Consider the following 20732-nt stretch of genomic DNA (forward strand, 5'->3'; position numbering starts at 1 on the left):
CATAATTACTTGAAGAGATGCGATTCGAATTGTCGGCCTTGATCTGTTGTGATGCGCTTGGGGGTGCCGAAACGAGCTATGCAACCAGAAAAAAATGTTCTGGTTACTGTGTCTGCTTCTTGATTAGGCATCGGGAAAGCTTCTGGCCAACGTGTGAAACGATCGACACATGTTAAACAGTATCTGTTTCCTTCTGAAACCGGCATCACTATAATGTCTATGTGGACATGTTCGAATCGGCTGGAAGGTGGTACAAAACTTCCGGTAGGTGAAACAATGTGGCGCGATATTTTCGATTTTTGGCACTGTAGACACGCTCGAGTCCATTTCCTCACATCTGATTTAATGGATGGCCAAACATATCGCTGTGTGATCATCTTCACAGAACTGTTAATTCCGGGATGTGCTAGCTTATGCATGGTGCGAAAAATTGCCATTCGAAGTGGTTTCGGTACAAATGGTCTGGCTGTAGATGTTGATATGTCGCAGTACAAACTCACGTTTTGCTCGAAAAAACGTATTTTCTTCATTTGTAGTGATGTTTTCTCACTTAAAAAAGTTTGCAGTTCTGGATCAGTTTCTTGTGCGAGAGCTAAGTCAGTGATGTCGATATTTTTCTTGATGCTATCGACTCGAGATAGTGCGTCTGCCACAATATTTGTTAAACCAGAAATGTGCTGAATGTTAGTGCAAAACTGTCCTATATAGTCTAAATATCTAAACTGTCTAGGACTACATTTATCTAGCTTCTGAGTAAAGGCGAAGGTGATTGGTTTCTGGTCTGTGTATATCGTTATATCCTTGCCTTCGATCATATGTCTGAAGTGTTTTATGGGTAGATATATAGCTAATAGTTCTCTGTCGTATGCACTATATTTCTTTTCGCTAGGTGAGAATTTCTTAGAAAAGGTTTCATACCTGTATCCGTTTTTTGTTGTAGTACAGCTCCCGCACAAAAATCAGAAGCGTCACAAGTGATGGAGATATCAACATCGTTTACAGGGTGGCTCAGTAAAGCAGCGTTAGCTAAACTGTTTTTGCAGTCGTCAAAGGCTTTGATTCGCTGTGGTGTCCATTCGATTGGTGCTTTTCCTTTGACATTACCTTTTAGGGCATAATGTAGTGGTGCTTGTAGCTCAGCTGCATTGGGTATGAACCTTCGGTAGAAATTTAACCTACCTAGAAATCTGCGTAGGTCTTTCACTGTTTTTGGCTGAGTGAAATTCTGTACAGCTGCTACTTTTTCTTGTGGAGGTGTGAGTCCTCCGTCTGATACTGTGTATCCCAAAAAGGTAATCTCGTTTTTGCCGAATTGACACTTCGCTGGATTTATCACAACGCCAAACTGCCTTTTGAAAATCTCTTCCAAATGCGACATATGCTGCTCTTTGGATTCTGATGCAATGAGAATGTCAGCGATGTAAGCGTAGGCGAAGTCTAGACCACGTAAAATCTCGTCTATGAAACGCTGGAATGTCTGTCCTGCGTTTCGTAAACCAAAAGGCATATATAAGTATTCGTACAGCCCAAATGGTGTGGTAACGGCGGTTTTTGGTATGTCATCGGTGGCTACTGGTATCTGGTTGTATGCTCTCACTAAATCTATTGTAGAGAAAATTGTCTTACCAGCTAGCGCCTGACCGAAATCTTCGATGTGCGGAATTGGATATCGATCTGGAACTGTTTTTTGGTTGAGACGTCGATAATCTCCGCAGGGTCTCCATTCCTCACCTTTCTTTGGGACCATGTGCAGTGGAGTAGACCAGTTGCTTTTCGATGGTCTTATGATGCCTAGTCGTAGAAGATTTTCGAACTCTTTTTTAGCCCATTGCATTTTGTCAGGTGCTAATCGTCAAGGCTTCGAAAAAACGGGTGGACCTGGTGTTGTATCGATGTGGTGCTTCGTTTGATGTTGAATGTCTTTCACGATACCGGCGGGTCGCGTGATTTCCGGAAATCGTAGCAGCAGTTCATGGTAACGCGACGCTTCCGCGATAGTCTTTACGCTGCCGTCGAAACACTCTTTAACGAGTCCCTTTGTTCGAAGGGTTGTCGTACTGTCTACTAAGCACTGGTTAGCAATATCCACTAGGAGCGCGAAATGGGAAAGAAAATCGGCTCCGATAATGGGCTTTGAAATGTCCGCCACTACGAATCGCCACGTAAAATCACGCCGTAGTCCGATGTTTAATGTCAAGTTCACATAGCCGTATGTCGCGATTTTAGTGTCATTGGCCGCGTATAGTTCGTATGAAGTCTTTTCGCGTGCACCCCGTACATATTTCCGCGGGAAAACGCACAGATCGGCACCGGTGTCGACTAAAAACTGTTTTTTTTTGTATCATAGTCTATTACGTAAAGGCGGCGAGACTTTGGGCTTCGATCGGATGCCGCATTTACCGACTGCCCGCGATGTTTCCCTGGAGCTTGCAGGGAGGAGAGCACTTTTGGGCCTGGTTACCAAAACGGTAGTGATACCAACATAATATGTGACTATTATGTTCCCTACTGTAGCTACTGTCTCTAGGATATGGTCTTCGTCTTGAGTTGCTGCGGTTGCGACGGTATGTGTTAGCTTGTGCTCGAGCGCGCGACAAGCTAGCTAGCTGGATTTTCATGTCAGCTAATTCGGCTGTCAATTTCCCGATGGCCACTGCAATCCGATCTGAAACACTATTGTTGGCACTGGTCATCATTTTCGATGTTCACTGTATATTATTAACCGGCAAAAATATATTATTAACACTAACCCTTTTTTAAATTTTCGCGGCGGTTTAAAATACTCGCGAGGGTCACCAATATTCCGATGGGTGAGTTGCGGAATTTAATTAAAAAATGAATATATAATAATAAAAAATATATTAATAATAAAACAATAATAATAAAATAATAATAAAATAATAATAAAAAATATATTAATAATAAAACAAACGGTAATTTTATTGTTGTAACGAAAATGTGTTTAGGTCTCTCGGAGAGGGTCCAGCCGGTGCGTGTTGACCGTTCGCATGCTGAGTAGTGACTAAAGGAAACAACCACAAACGATGATAATGTTTGTGTTCCTTTCCCCTTGACCTGACCAGATGAGCAAATACATCACTAAGTCTGGCGTCTACTTTTACAGTTTTAAGAAAAACAATTTCGAATGGATAGCGAGCTGTTGACACAATAACTGTCTGATAAAGTACTCAATTAATGAGGGTGCAGCCTGTTGCACCGCGCAGACGAAAAACAGATGTGACAGGGCAAACCCATGTCTCTTAACATTTTGTATTTGAATGACTAACGCTGTTTCGTTTTTGAGAAAAAATATTAAAATTAAAATTAGCAAAAATAGTCATTAAAGCGTATCGCTATACTTTCCTATCTTGTGTTAGGTTTGTTGCACTTTCCAATGTCAATCCTTTCTTCTCGACTTCTTTACTGATTTCATCTACCCACCTAACTCTTGTCTTGCCCTTTTGTTTTTTCCCTGGACTCTCGTTTCGAACACTCGTTTTGTTAGCCTCTCCTTCAACATTCTCCACACGTACCCCAACCGTCTAAGTCATCTCTGTATTATTTTTTCATTGATTTTTTTTTAGATTTAGATTTGGTCTAATTGTTTCGTTCTGTATTTTTTTGTCCTCTTTCTGTTTGCTACTTTCCTCTGGAACCTCATTTCTATAGCATTGACTCTGGATTTTTGTCTCCCCGTCAATGTCCATGTTTCGCTGCTATACATGATTGTTGGTCTAACTACTGATCTAACGATTGCCGTTTTGACTTCCTAGTTTTAAATAAGCTTCCTCTTCGTCCCATTCTCTCGTTTATTTTCATGTCTTGTTTATCATTTGATTCAATTGTTACTCCTAGGTGATTAAAATATTCTATTTGCTCTAGTTGTTTCCCGTCTAATTCTATTGCGTGTGTCTTCCTCGTATTTGAAATTATCAGTGTTTGTTTTTTCTGTATTAATTTTCATATTTATGTTTGATAGTTCTTCTTCTAGGATTTCAACATTGTTCTGTAAGTCTTCTCTGTGTTCTGCTATCAATACAATGTAGTCTGCAAATAGTAGCTCCGGTAGTTGAGTATGTTTCATTTGCCAGTATCCTAATGTTAGTTTTCTCATTCTTGGCTCTTGGCTTTCTTTATTGCTGCTTCCAGTACCACTGAGAATAGCAGTGGACTCAACACGCATCCCTGTTTGACGCCTTGACTTGTAGTAAATTCTCTGGATTCCTCGTTATTAGTTCTTACTGTGTTTGTATTATTTTTGTACATATCCATTATTACTTCTATTTTGTGCCTGTCTCTGGTTAGATATTTATAAATCTAAGAACTGTTTCTTGTGTATTTGGGGTATCTATTGATATCCTGTCTCTTCTGGTCAGGCCACAACATTTTCTCTAGTATTTCATTTCGGTCGTTAGAATGCTTCTTTGGATTTTTTATGGTCTAAATTTCTACTGCATATTATGTGATAATACGTTGTACTATATTTTGGTATATCATTTTATTTTGTTTTTTTTTTCTTTGATATTTACATTCCAGATTACAATTTGGAGTGGTTTTATACAAGATGTTGTTTGTTCTAATCTATTGTCTTCTGTCGTCTACTATCGTCTGTTTATCTCTTCTTCTGTTGCTGCGTTTTCCGACATTAAAACACGCGCCAATGTGTTTTAAATGCATTCAGTTTTTTCGATTTCTGAGAAAACTAAGTATTTTTGAAAAATTTAAAAGCAGAATGAAAGATTACATTATTACCGAGAGCTAAAAGTCAATAATAAATAGTATATAATAACCAAATATCTTTTATATAATGAATAACCAAAAAGTTTCTTTTGAATGAGATATTTGAAATTTTATAATAACATTAAATTTTCTCTCTTTCTTTTTCACCACTGTAACTTCTTAAAATAAATATTGTAGAACTTTTCAGGGACTTACAGAATGCAATCATTCATTCTGCGTTAAAATTAAAAAAAACTTATTAGTTTTCTAGGGATTCGATAACTATAGTTCTGGATCCGAACTATAGTATCTGAGACATGATTATACATATCCCTATCCAATATAATTTTTCAGCTGATTCTATGATCCAATATTTCTTGACGATATGTCAGTTCAGCATAGAAAGGACGAAGCAGTGCTTGGATATGTATTACGCTATTAGAACAGTTATGCCAGAATATTTCGAACAAACGAATCCAACATCATGCCACATGAGTGCAACTTATGATATATGGTAAGTTAGCACCAAATAGGTAGGTACCTAATACAAGCTCTATATAAACCATTTTCATAATATTTATATTATTGCATTTATGATAGGAAAGGTTTATTCCTGATTAAATATTGTATTTAATTAACAAGAGCTAGAAACGACCTTTAAAATTAGATAATAATTAAACAGGAACTGAACACACAACATATTCCAGTAACAGTAAAAATAATATACAGTGATGAGCGCGCTAATAACCGGCAAAATAGCGCAAAAGATTGAAAATGTATTAAATTGTGAGATCAAAAGGAATAAAATTAGTAGAGATGTTAACTTTAGCGATAGTAACATATACACTGACATTATATTGATTTTGTTCTGAAGCTATTTCCTTGTGGCATTTTTATAATTACGTATTTTTTATGGGAAATAAGCCACAATTTTACTAAAAAATTGTGGCTTCGAAACGTTAATAAATTCATTTTTTAGTAAAATTGTGGCTTATTTCCCATAAAAAATACGTAATTATATTGTTGATTTGGGCTTCGAAACGTTAATAAATTCATTTTTTAGTAAAATTGTGGCTTATTTCCCATAAAAAATACGTAATTATATTGATTGTTTCCCACCTTTAGATATCAGACGAGTATTTCAACTAAAACTGTCACTGTGACAGTGGCATTTCTCAAACTCGTCCGATAGGTCTAAAGGTGGGAAACAATCAATATAATGTTTTTTTTTCTCTGATTCTAGCTTTGGTTTAGAACTAGAACCTTTAGCCACGGTTCTTAGACATTACTACGGTTGCCTAAATCGACTAACCAATGAACATTAAGGTTGAGATTACGTCACGAGAGTTTACTGTCATTTGAATCGTAATATGATTTTTTTCGAATCCTGAGAAAACGAAAATTTTAGAAAAATTTAAAAGCAGGATGCAAGATTACATTATTACCGAGGGCGGAAAGCCCTTAGAATAAACAAGCAGATTCTATTGAATGAAATATTTGAAATTAAATATCACACTTCTCTTTTATTTTCAGCCCTGTAACTTATTAAAATAAACATTATAGAAGTTTTCAGGGACTTTCAGCCCTCGGTAATAATGTAGTCTTTCATTCTGAGTTTAAATTTTTCAAAAATATTTATTAGTTTTCTCAGGATTCGAAAAAAATGAATACAATTAAAACACATTGAGAATTTTGACACGCGTCAAAGTTTTGCATTAACTCAATGTAAAATTCTGAACTGTTGAATTCCAGCTTCCCTAATAATTATTTTACATCAAAAGACATTAGAAACTATTTGAAGAGGATTGAAATCTGTATTGGAAATAACTGTTAAAATTGGTCTACGTAATTAAACATATTCCAAAATTTTGTAAAAATGTAGTACATTTTAGTTTTCAGCCCAAACTTAGGCCACACACAATGCAATAATGTTCACATTTTTGAACTGTCAATATTTTTATTTTATCATCTATTGTTTAAAAACAATACAGTTGATAAGATACCCTCAGTTGCGGAGAAAGGATTAATAATAAAGATTTTTTTATTCAGTCAATGGTGTGAGCACTGTCAGTTAAATAGTAACTTGTGGTCTTACTTTTACACGCATACCTATTGTGGCAAATGTATCATATTTTTCAAAATTTTGGAATGCATTTAAATCGTAGAACACTTTTAACTTTTGATTTTAATACAGATTTTAATTCTCTACAAGTATTCTCTCATGACTTTTGATGTAGAATAATTAGGGAAGCAGGAATTCAACAATTCAGAATTTTACATTGAGTTTCCTATGGCCCTTTTTACGATTCACCACCCGGTATAAGATAAAATGTGTACTATTTGTCTTATTATTTCATAATAACACAAATAATACACATATATACACAATAGCACACATTCAATGATCGAAAATAATTTAAAAATATGGGAATGTAAACTCTTGTGACGTAAAGTCAAAAATATAAGTCTCCACACCACCGTCGGACAAGACTACCGTAATAAAGTCTAATAACCGTGACCTTTAGCCACGTAATTGTATAACTTATCACTAAGTCAGGGGAGTAATGTGTAGTGTGTGTGTTGAGTAAGTGTCTTGTTACTTTGCAAAGTCGACGTCATTGTCTTTGCAAAGAGACTAATATAATGTCAATTTATAAGTTACTATCGCTAAATTTAACACCTTTAGTAGGTTCATCTCTTTTTATCTCACAACTTAATCTGTTTTCCATCTTTTGCGTTATTTTGTCGGTTATTAGTGTGCTCATCACTGTATTAACATATAGGCCGTTTCAAGACTGACGTTTATGACACTAATATGAAAGCTGGGAGGCACACATTGAAATTATTTATATTTGTACCGCATTGAGTTTCTTGAGTTTTTTACGTTTAATAGTTTTTTTATAAAAAAAGTTATTGTTGTTATAAAATGGTGGTTTATATAATTGTTTTTATATAATAGTTTAATCGTTGTACAGCGTGTCTGCGTAACTTGGAACCATATGGGAAACTTTTTTAATATCAATTTTACGAAAAAAAGTTATACTTTATAAAATGCTCTGCATAGTCTAAAACCTAAGAAGCAATCATCAGATATAACATTTTAGCAATGGTATACGAGGTATGTCAAAAAATATGAATTTCTCTCAAGAGTAAAGTGCCTTTATATTTCACAATATCGAAAATTGTCATTGAGAAAAGTTGTTTGTAATTCAAAATTATGTTATAATCTGCATTTGCACTATTCTAATTGAAATTTTTTTTTGAAAATTTTCCTCAAATCGCGGACACCGAACATAATTTTTATTTATGATAGCTCCGTTACTTTTAATTTTACGAAAAAAAGGTATTCCTTACAAAAAGTTTTGCATAGTCTCGTAACCAAAATAAAATTATAAGATATTAAATTTTGTCAATTTTATACGAGGTATGTCAAAAAATATGAATTTCGCTGAAGAGTAAAGTACCTTTATTTTTCACCATATTGAAATTTGTTATTATAAAAAGTTGTTCAGAATTAAAAACTATGCTTCAATGTGCAATGACATCCTTCTATTTGAAATATTGTGAACTATAAAGGTATTTTACTTTTGAGCGAAATTCATATTTTTGACATACTTCGTATAGAATTGAAAACCAATTGATATCTTATGATTGCATCTTAGTTTTTTGACTATTCAGACATTTTTATAAAGAATAACTTTTTTCGCAAAATTAATAATAACGGAGTTATCTTAAATAAAAATGATGTTGAGTATCCGTAATTTGAGGAAAATTTTCAAAATTTTCTTTTCAATTAGAAGAGTGTAAATGCATATTATAACATAATTTTGAATTACAAACAACTTTTCTTAATAACAATTTTCGATATTGTGCAATATAAATGCACTTTACTCTTGAGCCAAATTCATATTTTTGGACATACCTCGTATATTATTGATAAATTTTGATACCTGATGATTGCATCTTAGGTTTTGGACTATGCAGAGCACTTTATGAAGAATAACTTTTTTTCGTAAAATTTATATTAAAAAAGTTTCCCATATGGTTCCAAGTTACGCAGACACCCTGTATAATAGTTTTTTATAGTTGTATTTTCCGAACATTTTGCTGTTGACTTCGTGTAGCTCCTAGCTGTAGAAGTACTTTAACAACTGTATTTAGTTTTAAGCAGTGAATAAATAAACATAAGTAAATATTTTCAAAAGCTGTTGGTATATAGATCCATTTTCCCTCAAGGGGTATGAGTTAACCTACAGTAGAAAAAGTTTTTCAAGGGTAACAACATGGACATAGTTTTTTTTTTGTATTTAGAGCTTAGTAATAGTTTTTACACAGGTCAACAAATGAAGGCATTCAAGAGTTTAAATTCTTACAAATATTTTGAGGTAGGATTTGTATATAATTGTGGAGCTATAAAAATAAATAATTTCATCATAGTGATTCACCTCAGATATCTTAAAAAATTGACCTTTTAAAGAATTTGTACAGTCAGAAAAATGAAACAATATCCATGAACGATCACATCAATCAGATACAATTACATATCTTGTATTTGCTCTTCTTTTTCTATAAATAACAAACGATAGAGATAGATTATTAATTATCTTAATAATATGTGATTGATGTGATCGTTCATGGGTACTCTTTCATTTTTCCGACTGTACCTGCAGTGAAAAAATTTCAAGAGAAGAAACTGGGAATCTGCTGGAAGAGGTGAAATGTTTTTTGATTTTAGACAACGCTCCTGCTCATCCCTCTGAAAATATTCTATGATCAAAACATGGCAACTTTAGTTGTATGTTTTTGCTAAAAAATACAACATCGCTTATTCAATCCATGGATCAGGAAATAATTTTAGCAACAAAACGAATATATCGCAGACAGTTTTTAGATGAAGTAATTGTATGATGAAGATAACGCAGAAGATACAAGAGGGCAGCATACTTTGCAAAACTTAACTGTTACAATTTCAAATTAACAATTTGTTAAGTTTGCTACAGCATGGAAAGGCAAACATTAAGGGGTTACATAGGTCTTGCGGGTAAAAAAGTGACTTTTTAAACAAATTATATCTTGGAAACTAAAAATTATTTTTATTTATAATTGGAACATGTAAAAGTATAGTACAGTAGAACCTCGATTATCCGGCTGCGGATTATCTGTGCTGCGGATTATCTGTGCTGCGGATTATCCGTGCTATGATTTTCTATTACTCAATTTGCGTTTTTGAGGTTTTATCAAAATAGCGTCATCGTAAATCACTTGACGGAAACTCTATATGACGAAAGAGAGACTTATAATGAAAGATTTATTTTTTCTGTTATTTTTTATGGTAGGTACATACAGGGTGAGTCATGAGGAACTGTACATACTCCTACCTCGTATAGAGGCTCCTATGGGGAATAACAAATGACCATTAAAAAGTGTCTGCTCCCATTGTTTAATAATATACAGGGCGAGTTTCGCATTTTGACAGAAATTTGTATTCGTCATAATTTTTGAACGGTCAGATCGATGTGTCTCTTATTTTGGCCAATCGTTACACTATTACCACCTAGTCAACTAATTTATTCAAACTAGAAAAAAATCAGGTCCAGCTTTAAAAAAATTAGTTCGTTTGGGTCTTAGAAAAAATTTCACCCTGTATACGCTTTTTGAAAACTCTAATATGAATTTTACGAATTAGACAAATAGGTAATTAAAATGGCATATTTATTTTTTTCCCCACACGATTAGTTAATTTTTTATTAAAAAATCAAATTTGTCAAAATCGGAATTTTAACCTAAAAATGAAAAAAAAAAAAATGAACTCACGGTTTAACTCGCTACAACTCTGTTCCATTTTAATATTTTTTTTCTGAAATTTTTACAGCACATACCTCTTACCATTGTGAAGACTATGAAAATTGTTGTAGTCTTTCAGTCTTCTTCTTGTAAAAGTTGCAAACTTGTAAATCGCAAAAATTAGGTGGAAAAATTTAAAATTTATCAATTTGATCACGTCTATGTTAAAATATAGAGTCCAAAAGAAGTGTTATGGGAAGTTTTAGATCCAGACGTGTTATAGAAAAAAAAAAATGGTAAAACTCTTAATTTTAAGAAAAACGTTGTTTTTGTAAATTAATTTTTGTAAAAAAAGTTCATTTTTTTAAATCTATGCAAAAACTTTGCCAAACTTTTTATGCTAGTCAAATTTGATTTTTTAATAAAAAAATTAGTAATCGTGTGGGGAAAAAATAAATATGCCATTTTAATTGCATATTTGTCTTATTTGTAAAATTCATATTAGAGTTTTGAAAAAACGTATACAAGGTGAAATTTTTTCTAAGACCCAAACAAACTAATTATTTAAATCCGGGCTTGATTTTTTCCTAGTTTGAATAAATCAGTTGATTGGGTGATAACATAAATTAAATTTTGTTCAAAAAAAATTCATTTTTGTAATAAAAGTTATTTTTTTAAATCTATGGTTCTCTTTACCAAACTTTTAATTATTCATAGTCAAAATTTGATTTGTTTTTATAAAAAATTAAGTATTCGTGTGGGGAAAAAAATAAATATGCCATTTTAATTGCCTATTTGCCTAATTTGTAAAAATCATATTAGAGTTTTCAAAAAGTGTATACAGGGTGATGTTTTTTCTAAGACCAAAACGAACTTATTTTTTAAATCCGGGCCTGATTTTTTTCTTGTTTGAATAAATCAGTTAACTGTTGGTAACATATATTAAATATTTGTTCAAAAAAAATTAATTTTGGTAATAAAAGTTAATTTTGTTAAATCTATGGTTCACTTTACCAAACTTTTAATTCATAATCAAATTTGATTTAAAAAAAAATAAGCAATCGTGTGCGGAAAAAAATAAATATGTTATTTTAATTGACTATTTGTCTAATTTGTAAAATTCATATTAGAGTTTTCAAAAAGCTTATACAGGGTGAAATTTTTTCTAAGACCCAAACGAACTAATTTTTTTAAAGCCGGACCTGATTTTTTTCTAGTTTGAATAAATCAGTTGATTAGGTGGCAATAGTGTAACGATTGACCAAAATAAGAGACACATCGATCTGACCGTTCAAAAATTATGACGAATACAAATTTCTGTCAAAATGCGAAACGCGCCCTGTATATTATTAAACAATGGGAGCAGACACTTTTTAATGGTCATTTGTTATTCCCCATAGGGGCCTCTATACGAGGTAGGAATATGTACAGTTCCTCATGACTCACCCTGTATGTATGTGTATACGTATTTATGCATTATACATGCCATGCCACATTGTTTGATTTGCTTGTCTAGATAATGTTTAGAAGAAATGCGTTCAATGTGCTTCCCCGTTTAGGATTTTGTCCTCTTCAGGGTTGCATTATACAATAGAAATACATGTTCGGATTATCCGTGCTTTTCAATTATCCGTGCCACCCTTCGGTCCCGAGGAGCACGGATAATCGGGGTTCTACTGTAATCTCAAAAAAATTTCAGCCAAAAATATTCATTTTTGTAGAGTTGACTGCAATTTTTCGACAACAGCCCTTTTTTGCGTTGAGCAGCATAACAAGTCCAGTCTCATCTGAAATCAAAAAGTTTCTTGTAGTTTATACCTCTGGCTAGTGAATGAACGAAGGATTTTTTATTAGATAAGGTTGTTTTTATTTTATAAAAAAAAAACCACTTTAAAAATGAGAAAAATTGGGGTCAAAAATGTGTTTAAACTTATGTAAAATCTTCAAATGTCATTTTTTTTAATTCCTTCGTTCATTCACTAGCCAGAGGTATAAACTACAAGAAACTTTTTGATTTCAGATGAGACTGGACTTAGTTATGCTGCCCACCGCAAAAAATTAAACTCTACAAAAATGAATATTTTTGGTTGAAACTTTTTTTGAGACTACCTTAAGTACTATACTTTTACATGTTCCAATTATAAATAAAAATATATTTTAGTTTTCGAGATACAATTTTTTTAAAAAGTCACTTTTTTTACCCACAAGACCTATGTAACCCCTTAAAAAAATGTTTGGAAGAATTTGTTTGATGGCCAAGATGCATACATATATTTAGAATGAAAGTTCCTGATTTCTGTAGTATAATACATAATAATACCAAAGAGGAATTAACCCTAAGCGCCGGACTTCACTTGCGATTTGTAGTCGTGAAAATTGAACACATTCTTTTAAATAGAAGTCAATCCATGATTATTTAGTCACAAATGGATTGACTTGTATTTGAAACAATGTGTTCAATCTTCCTGATTACAAATCGCAAATGGAGTCCGGCGCTAATAACACCAAAACATTCCATATATGTCCATAGAAGGTACACAAACATTGAAAAAATTCCTGGAATATCCCCAAAAACACAAGAACGTTCCCTGAACATCCCAGGAAAATCCTGTGCCAGCATTTTAAACATTACCTGAATATCTTATTGGAACATTCCCTGACTGTCCACGAATGTTCTTTGGACATTCAAAATATATTTTTTAGACATTCCCTGGATATACCAGAAATACAGTGATAAGCTCGCTAATAACCGGCAAAATAGCACAAAAGATGGAAAACGTATTAAGTAGTAAGATAAAAGAAATGAAACTAGTCGAGCTGGGAAATTTAGCGATATTAACTTATACATTTAGATTATATTGATTGTGTCCCACCTTCAGACGTATCATTGGAAACTACCACTGTCACAGTGACAGTTTTAGTTGACATACTCCTCTGATATGTGTAAAGGTGGGAAACAATCAATATAATGTAAATTTAAAGGTTAATTTCGCTAAATTTCCCAGCTCGACTAGTTTCGTTCCTTTTTTATCTCACAACTTAATACGTTGCCCATCTTTTGCGCTATTTTGCCGGTTATTAGGGCGCTCATCACTGTATATCCTTGCTGATGTGACAATACCTCCTATCTGTTTTTTCATGAGTTTTGTAGAAGATATGGAAAAACATGTTTTAAGGTCACCTCCTGTGTTCATATATGTAAGTTTTGACTTGTTTTGTAGTTCATACATAGTTTAATTTACTACAAAACAAGTCAAAAAATATCATATGAAAACAGGAGGTGACCCTAAGACAAGTTTTTAGTCTCTCTTACAAAACTCATGAAAAAACCGATAGGATGTATTACTACATCACTGACGATATGTGGCCATACCAAATAATACATCCTTGATAAATATAAACATTTTTATTGAACAAAATCTTTTCATACATTTTTTTAATGTAATTTACTGATATTCCTAAACACTTAAAAAGAAATGTGTCACATTTGCTTTGTAAACGTTTCCTTTGCCTTTCATAGCCACATATTCCGTTTCCTTCCTGTTTTTTGTAGACCACTTCTCTCAGCTGATTCTAAAAAAAATTAAAATAAATGGTAATTTTTCTATCCTTTACAATTAACAATCAGAAGAAATATTTACAGGTAATAATATGCATAAATAATAATATTTTGTATTTTGACAATGACGTCTGATGTGGAAGTCGAAAGGTTAATAAAATTATTTTTTCAAGTTAAATTGTGGCTTATTTCCCAATTAGAATAGTTAATTACAAAAATGCCTCAATAACTAGCTTCAGAAAAATAAATAATTCGTTTCATACCAACATTCGTTCAAAGTCAATTATACCTGTAGTATTTCCATGAAAAGATTCTTTAAGTGAATTTTGCATAGTTTTCTTTAAAATATCTCTATCAGGCCAGAACACAGAATTTTTTAACCTAAGGCACATTATATACAAAGTATTTTTGAAATAAGTTGATACCGAGTAGGGTGAAATATTAAACCTATATCCCAAATCTTTATAATCTAAGTTTAAGCTTAGTTTAGCTAAAGTAAGCAATACTTGATCACTTGACGACAAAACAGTATTTTGATGGTATTTGATAAATGGTGTAATATAGTTTAAAGTTATTTTAAAAACACATGTAATTTGCTAAACCAGTATAATTTTTAGTTTTGGCATCATCATTTTCTATACTTTCACAAGATAAAGCTAGTTTCTTAAGCTGGTATTTAAAATCCTGTGTTAATGTTAATGACATAAAATGTATTTGTTAATTTTTCCATTGTAATATCTGTTTGACTATTCGGCAAAATCTTGTCTTCTACTAAACTAGCTTCTATACCAAATAACTGCTATCTACCACTAACTATCCACTGTTTCTAAATTTACTAAAGTAACAGTAACCTATCATTAATGAAAAATGTGTAAAAGCATAGACCTACCTAGTATTTGTAGAATATAAGACAGTCCAGTGTCTTATAAATCATTTCAAGAGGAATAAAAAAAGCAATGTTTTCTTGTAGGTACCCTTTTCTTTTAATTCTCCTTTGATACTGCTCCATTTTAGATTTTGGGGAACTCATTTCATTTTGTTTATATACCCCATATTTATTGAAGGAACCCAATCTGGATTGTTATTATCAGTTAAGTCGGCTGGTTTTCCTATGGGTTTTCCTACAAGATTAGAATGTTAACATCTTCAAAAATCGTTAATGTTCAAATGTTATAACTTACCAGATATAAAATGATTACAACAGAATTTTCATTTTGCTAGTAAAACCTTTACATTTTATTGCATTTTACCATTGTTGTTGTCTCTCAGATGATAACTATAACTTATTTAGTTCAGTTTGTTCAGTTTTGTGCTTAGAATGTAGCACTGATTGTAAGTGGTAAAAGCAAACTTTATCACGATTACTTTGCATTTCACACTTCAAAACACAACACCAATGAGGCATATTATCTTTCTAAATTAATACTTCCAGAGAAAATGTTAAATTAATCTTTGTACAACACACAATTGCAAAGAAACACAACTAAAATGATCTAAAACCATAAGAACCTGATAGAATAACATTTAATGTTTGACTCCCGGTAGCCATATTGATTTAATTTTGACAGCATCTTGAAACGGCCTATTGAATTAGAGAGTATAAAGTATAGTATACGCTGTGAGCTCGTACGTTGTAGCTGACGCTTGAAGTGTTCTGTATTTACTGAATAACTATTGAAAAACACTATAAATGCTAATGTATTTATTGCTATAGTGACAAAATTGTATGTAGTGTACTACCCTGAAGACGAATGAGTACTGGTCTTTCCCCTCAGTCAGGGTGATGATCGCACGCATCCACGATGCGCTCTGACTCAAATTAAAATTGGGGGTGAGTGGCGCGTACATGCCCCCCGCCTTGAAATACATTTCAAATATGTCAACACAAATTATGCAAGTATATATACAACATAAATGAAGGAAATACATATAAATAAGATAAAATACATAAATGAGATAAAAAAATGGTTATGAGAATAACGCAAAGTGTTCAATATAAGTGAAAACTTAAATGTTCGGTAGTGAAAATAACGAAAGTCTTCAATATAAGTAAGCTTAAATGTTCGGTAGTGGTGAAATGTTCTTAACCGCGCGTTTGTATTCGCCGCGAGCTGTTTTCACTGACACTACGCGAGTCACACCATCTTGTCCTGGATGAATGGCAGTCACACGGCCTAATGGCCAACACAGAGGTGGAAACAGCATGTTCTTGATTAAAACTAATTGTCCCATTTGTATATTAGGTGAAGGGTCAGAAAACCATTTCTGACGTTGCTGCAACTCTCCCATGTATTCTTTGGACCAGCGATGCCATAGGTGCTGGTGCATCATCTGAAGATGTTGAAAACGAGACAATCGGTTTGTAGATACGTCCGTCAGGTCTGGTTCAGGCAATGCAGTGAATGGTCTGCCGATGATAAAATGAGCTGGTGTAATGGGATTTAAATCATTGGGATAGGAGCTAAGAGGTGAGAGTGGTCGGGAATTTAATACTGACTCTACTTGAATTAAAAGTGTTTGAAATTCCTCAAATAGTCCTGTCGCCAGGGGGGGTACAACGGCCTCCTTAATTCAGATGGACTTACCCAAGTTTTTTTATGTATTTTGACCCGTAGAACACGAATTTTTTGGGTAACAGTTGATCCGGATGTCGATAAGGTTGTTATAAACAAAGAACTTGAGGAATTACAAAGCAGCGATTTTTCGCAAAACAAAATATTTTTTTGTATTTTTTGGGTGATTCTCAGCAAAAAATGATTCTACAAGTTTTTTCGTAGGACGCGTAGTTTTCGAGATAAACGCGGTTAAACTTTCAAAAAATCGAAAAAGTGCAATTTTTGAACCGGAATAACTTTTGATTAAAACATAAAATAGCAATTATTATTACTGCATTTGAAAGTTCAAGTCAAGTTCTATCGGTTTTGATTATTTGCATTGCTAAAAAATAAGTTTTTATTTGTTAAATAAAGGTATAAACACATAGTGTTTCCCGGGCCCAATGCATGCGTTTTATTGGACGTAATGTACGTAGAAATTCTGTATAGTCCTGTCGCCAGGGGGGGTACAACGGCCTCGTTAATTCAGATGGACTTACTCAAGTTTTTTTTATGTATTTTGACCCGTAGAACACGAATTTTTTGGGTAACAGTTGATCCGGATGTCGATAAGATTGTTATAGACCAAGAACTTGAGGAATCAAATAACAGCGATTTTTGGCAAAACAAAACAATATTTTGTATTTTTTGGGCCATTTTAAGTAAAAAATATTTCTACAAGTTTTTTCGTAGGATGCACAGTTTTCGAGATAAACGCGGTTGAACTTTAAAAAAATCGAAAAATTGCAATTTTTGAACCCGAATAACTTTTGATTAAAAAATAAAATAGCAAGTCTGCTTACCGCATTTGAAAGTTTAAGTCAAACTATATCGGTTTTGATTATTTGCGTTGGTAAAAATTTATTTTTTTATTGTTTAACAAAGCTATAAACACGTAGGGTTTCCCGTGCTTTTACATGCGTTTTAACGCATGTAACGTAGAAATAGTCTTGATTGCACTAGTACCTATTCTACCTACTCGTTCGATTTTAAATGAGAAATCATAGAAACATCACTCACGCACTAGTTGTTTGTAGCTTTGTTTAACAATAACACAATAAATTTTTAGCAATGCAAATAATCAAAACCGACATAATTTGACTTGAACTTTCAAAGGCGCTAAGCAGAATTGCTATTTTATTTTTTAATCAAAAGTTATTCGGGTTTAAAAATTGCAGTTTTTCGATTTTTTGAAAGTTCAACCGCGTTTATCTCGAAAACTGTGCATCCTACTAAAAAACTTGTAGAAATATTTTTTGCTTAAAATGACCCAAAAAATACAAAATATTGTTTTGTTTTGCCAAAAATCGCTGTTATTTGATTCCTCAAGTTCTTGGTCTATAACAATCTTATCGACATCCGGATCAACTGTTACCCAAAAAATTCGGGTTCTACGGGCCAAAATACATAAAAAAAACTTGGGTAAGTCCATCTGAATTAACGAGGCCGTTGTACCCCCCCTGGCGACAGGACTATGTATGCGCGCCTACTCGTTCGATTTCAAATTAGAAGTGCATTGAAAACATCATTCAATCACTATGTGTTGATAGCTTTGTTTAACAATAAAAAAATTAATTTCTAACAATGAAAATGATCAAAACCGATAGAATTTTACTTGAACTTTCAAATGCGGTAAGCAGAATTGCTATTTTATTTTTCAATCAAAAGTTATTCGGGTTCAAAAATTGCAATTTTTCGATTTTTTGAAAGTTCAACCCCGTTTATGCCAAAAACTGTGCATCCTACCAAAATACTTGTAAAATAATTTTTTGCTTAGAATGAACCAAAGAATACAAAAACATGTTTTGTTTTGCGAAAAATCGCTGTTACGTGATTCCTCAAGTTCTTAGTTTATAACAATCTTATCGACATCCGGATCGACTGTTACCCAAAAAATTCGTGTTCTACGGGTCAAAATACATAAAGAAAACTTGGGTAAGTCCATCTGAATTAAGGAGGCCGTTGTACCCCTACTGGCGACAGGACTAAAAAGTGCGTGACCCGTCAAAATAGCCCGGTCAAAACAGCCCCGTCAAAAAAGCCCCGTCAAAATAGCCCCAACACAAAATAGCCTCGACAAAATAGCCCGCAAACAAAATAGCCCCGACAAAATAGATCGCACACAAAATAGCCCCGGTCAAAACAGCCCCGGCTAAAATAGCCCCGGCTAAAACAGCCTCTTATAAACAATTACATAATTATTTATACAAGGTGTCCAAAAACTTTTTTTTAATATTATTTGACAAAAAGGAAGAATGTATTTAATTTATTTAATTTAAAATGCATTTTACTGTTGCCCGAAAACAGACAAAAATGTTTATATCATAAATTAACATTGATTTTCGCTTAACTTAAATGTTCGAACTTCCAAGAGGCAGGAAAGACAGGACTCGAGTTCTCTGAAAAGACAATTTTTATTTAATGTTGTTAAGATAAACATCTGAATAGAGGATAATAATTTCTCTGCGCTGCCAAGGCAACAATATGGCAGCAATTGATTCCTTTCTGCAACAAAAGCTGTATTTACGTTTAAATTAAAAAATTCCACCAAAAACTCATTTTGTCAAAATTAGTCATTTGACCCCTTTCTGAAATAAACGATTCAATTACCATTTCCGAAAAAATGTATTTTTAAGGAATTATTTCATGATGAATTCTGAAGGGAGCTTTTTTCTCGGGGCTAATTTGTCGGGGCTATTTTGTCGGGGCTATTTTGTCGGCGGGCTATTATTCCGCGGCTATTTTGTCTGCAGGCTATTTTGTCGGAGCTATTTTGTGTGCGGGATATTATGTCGGGGCTATTTTGTCGGGGCTTTTTTGACGGGGTACCAAAAAGTGAGTATGTTGTTTTTCATTGTTCGGTGTAAATGCACTTTCATTGATTTTACGCCCGCCTCCAAAATTCCCCCGAAATGTGGAGAATTTGCCGGAGTCAATTTCCAAACTATTTGATCGTTAGCGCAGAATGAAGTTGTTAGCTGTTGTTAGTTGAAGAATTGTTAGCTCAGCCTCATTATTGAGTAAAAAATTTGAAATTGCATCCAACTCACTCTTGGCTCCTGTGAAATTAGTGCCATTATCCGAAAATAATTGCAAGGGCCGGCCTCTTCTAGCTATAAAGCGCTTGAGGCAGGCAATGAATGCTTCGGAAGTAAGACTTAAGGCTATCTCCAGATGAATAGCCTTGGTTGTAAGGCATATAAAGAGGCAAACCCAAGCCTTAAACGTCTTGCACACCCGACCCTTCCTATCCTTTAGGAGAAAGGGACCAGCGTAATCCACGCCAGTTGAATGGAAGGGAAACGTTTGGGTAACCCGCTCCTTGGGAAGATCACCCATTATAGGGGTTTGAAAAGAGGGTTTTGCCCTGAAACATGTTATGCAACTATGCACTGTTTTGCGAGCAATGTTGCGGCCGGAAATGGGCCAAAACCTGTCCCTAACAGAGGAAAGTAAATGGTTGGGACCTGAATGAAGAAGCCTTTTATGTTCATCAATGAAAAGTAATTTTGTAAAATGCGAATCTTTGGGAAGTAGAATAGGATGGCGTTTTTCGAATGACCATGAGGCATGTTTGAGTCTACCTCCAACTCGCAAAATACCCATGTCGTCCAAAACCGGCCAAAGAAACTTAAGAGTACCCTTTTTTATTGGGCATGATTCTCTCAACAATTTTATTTCTGAACTGAAATATTCAGCTTGAATTATCTTTGAAAGAATGTTCAACGCATTTGACAGTTCTTCACTGCTCAATGGCCCATGGCACTTATCGTTACCTGGTTTGAGGTTATGAATAAAACGTAAACAAAATGCCATAGAGCGATGAAGTCTTGAGAAATTTGAAAATCGTTCAATATCTATTATTGCAGTAACTCTTATTGTAGTTTGTAGCACTTGAGGGGTTTTTATTTCAGGAAGTTCCGTTTCCTTGAAAACGGAAGCAATGGGCCAATTCACTGAGGGAAGAGAAAGCCAGTCTGGACCATGCCACCATAAAGAAGATGCAAATAATAAAGTTGGAGTGACACCTCGTGACAATAGATCTGCAGGGTTCGAAGATGAATTGACGTGGTACC

At 33.7% G+C, this 20732-nt stretch overlaps 1 protein-coding gene across 1 annotated transcript in view; it reads left to right on the forward strand.

Annotated features, from left to right (window-relative positions):
* LOC114340458 (alpha-tocopherol transfer protein-like) overlaps positions 1-20732 on the forward strand; it is a 153236-nt gene that overhangs the window by 112367 nt on the left and 20137 nt on the right. The window contains exon 3 of the mRNA XM_050656109.1: positions 5074-5233. Within this exon, the coding sequence (XP_050512066.1) occupies positions 5074-5233 (160 nt within the window). The remainder of the gene's footprint in view (positions 1-5073; positions 5234-20732) is intronic.

This window comes from Diabrotica virgifera, chromosome 7 (genome assembly GCF_917563875.1).
Source record: "Diabrotica virgifera virgifera chromosome 7, PGI_DIABVI_V3a".
Taxonomy (NCBI): Eukaryota; Metazoa; Arthropoda; class Insecta; order Coleoptera; family Chrysomelidae; genus Diabrotica; species Diabrotica virgifera.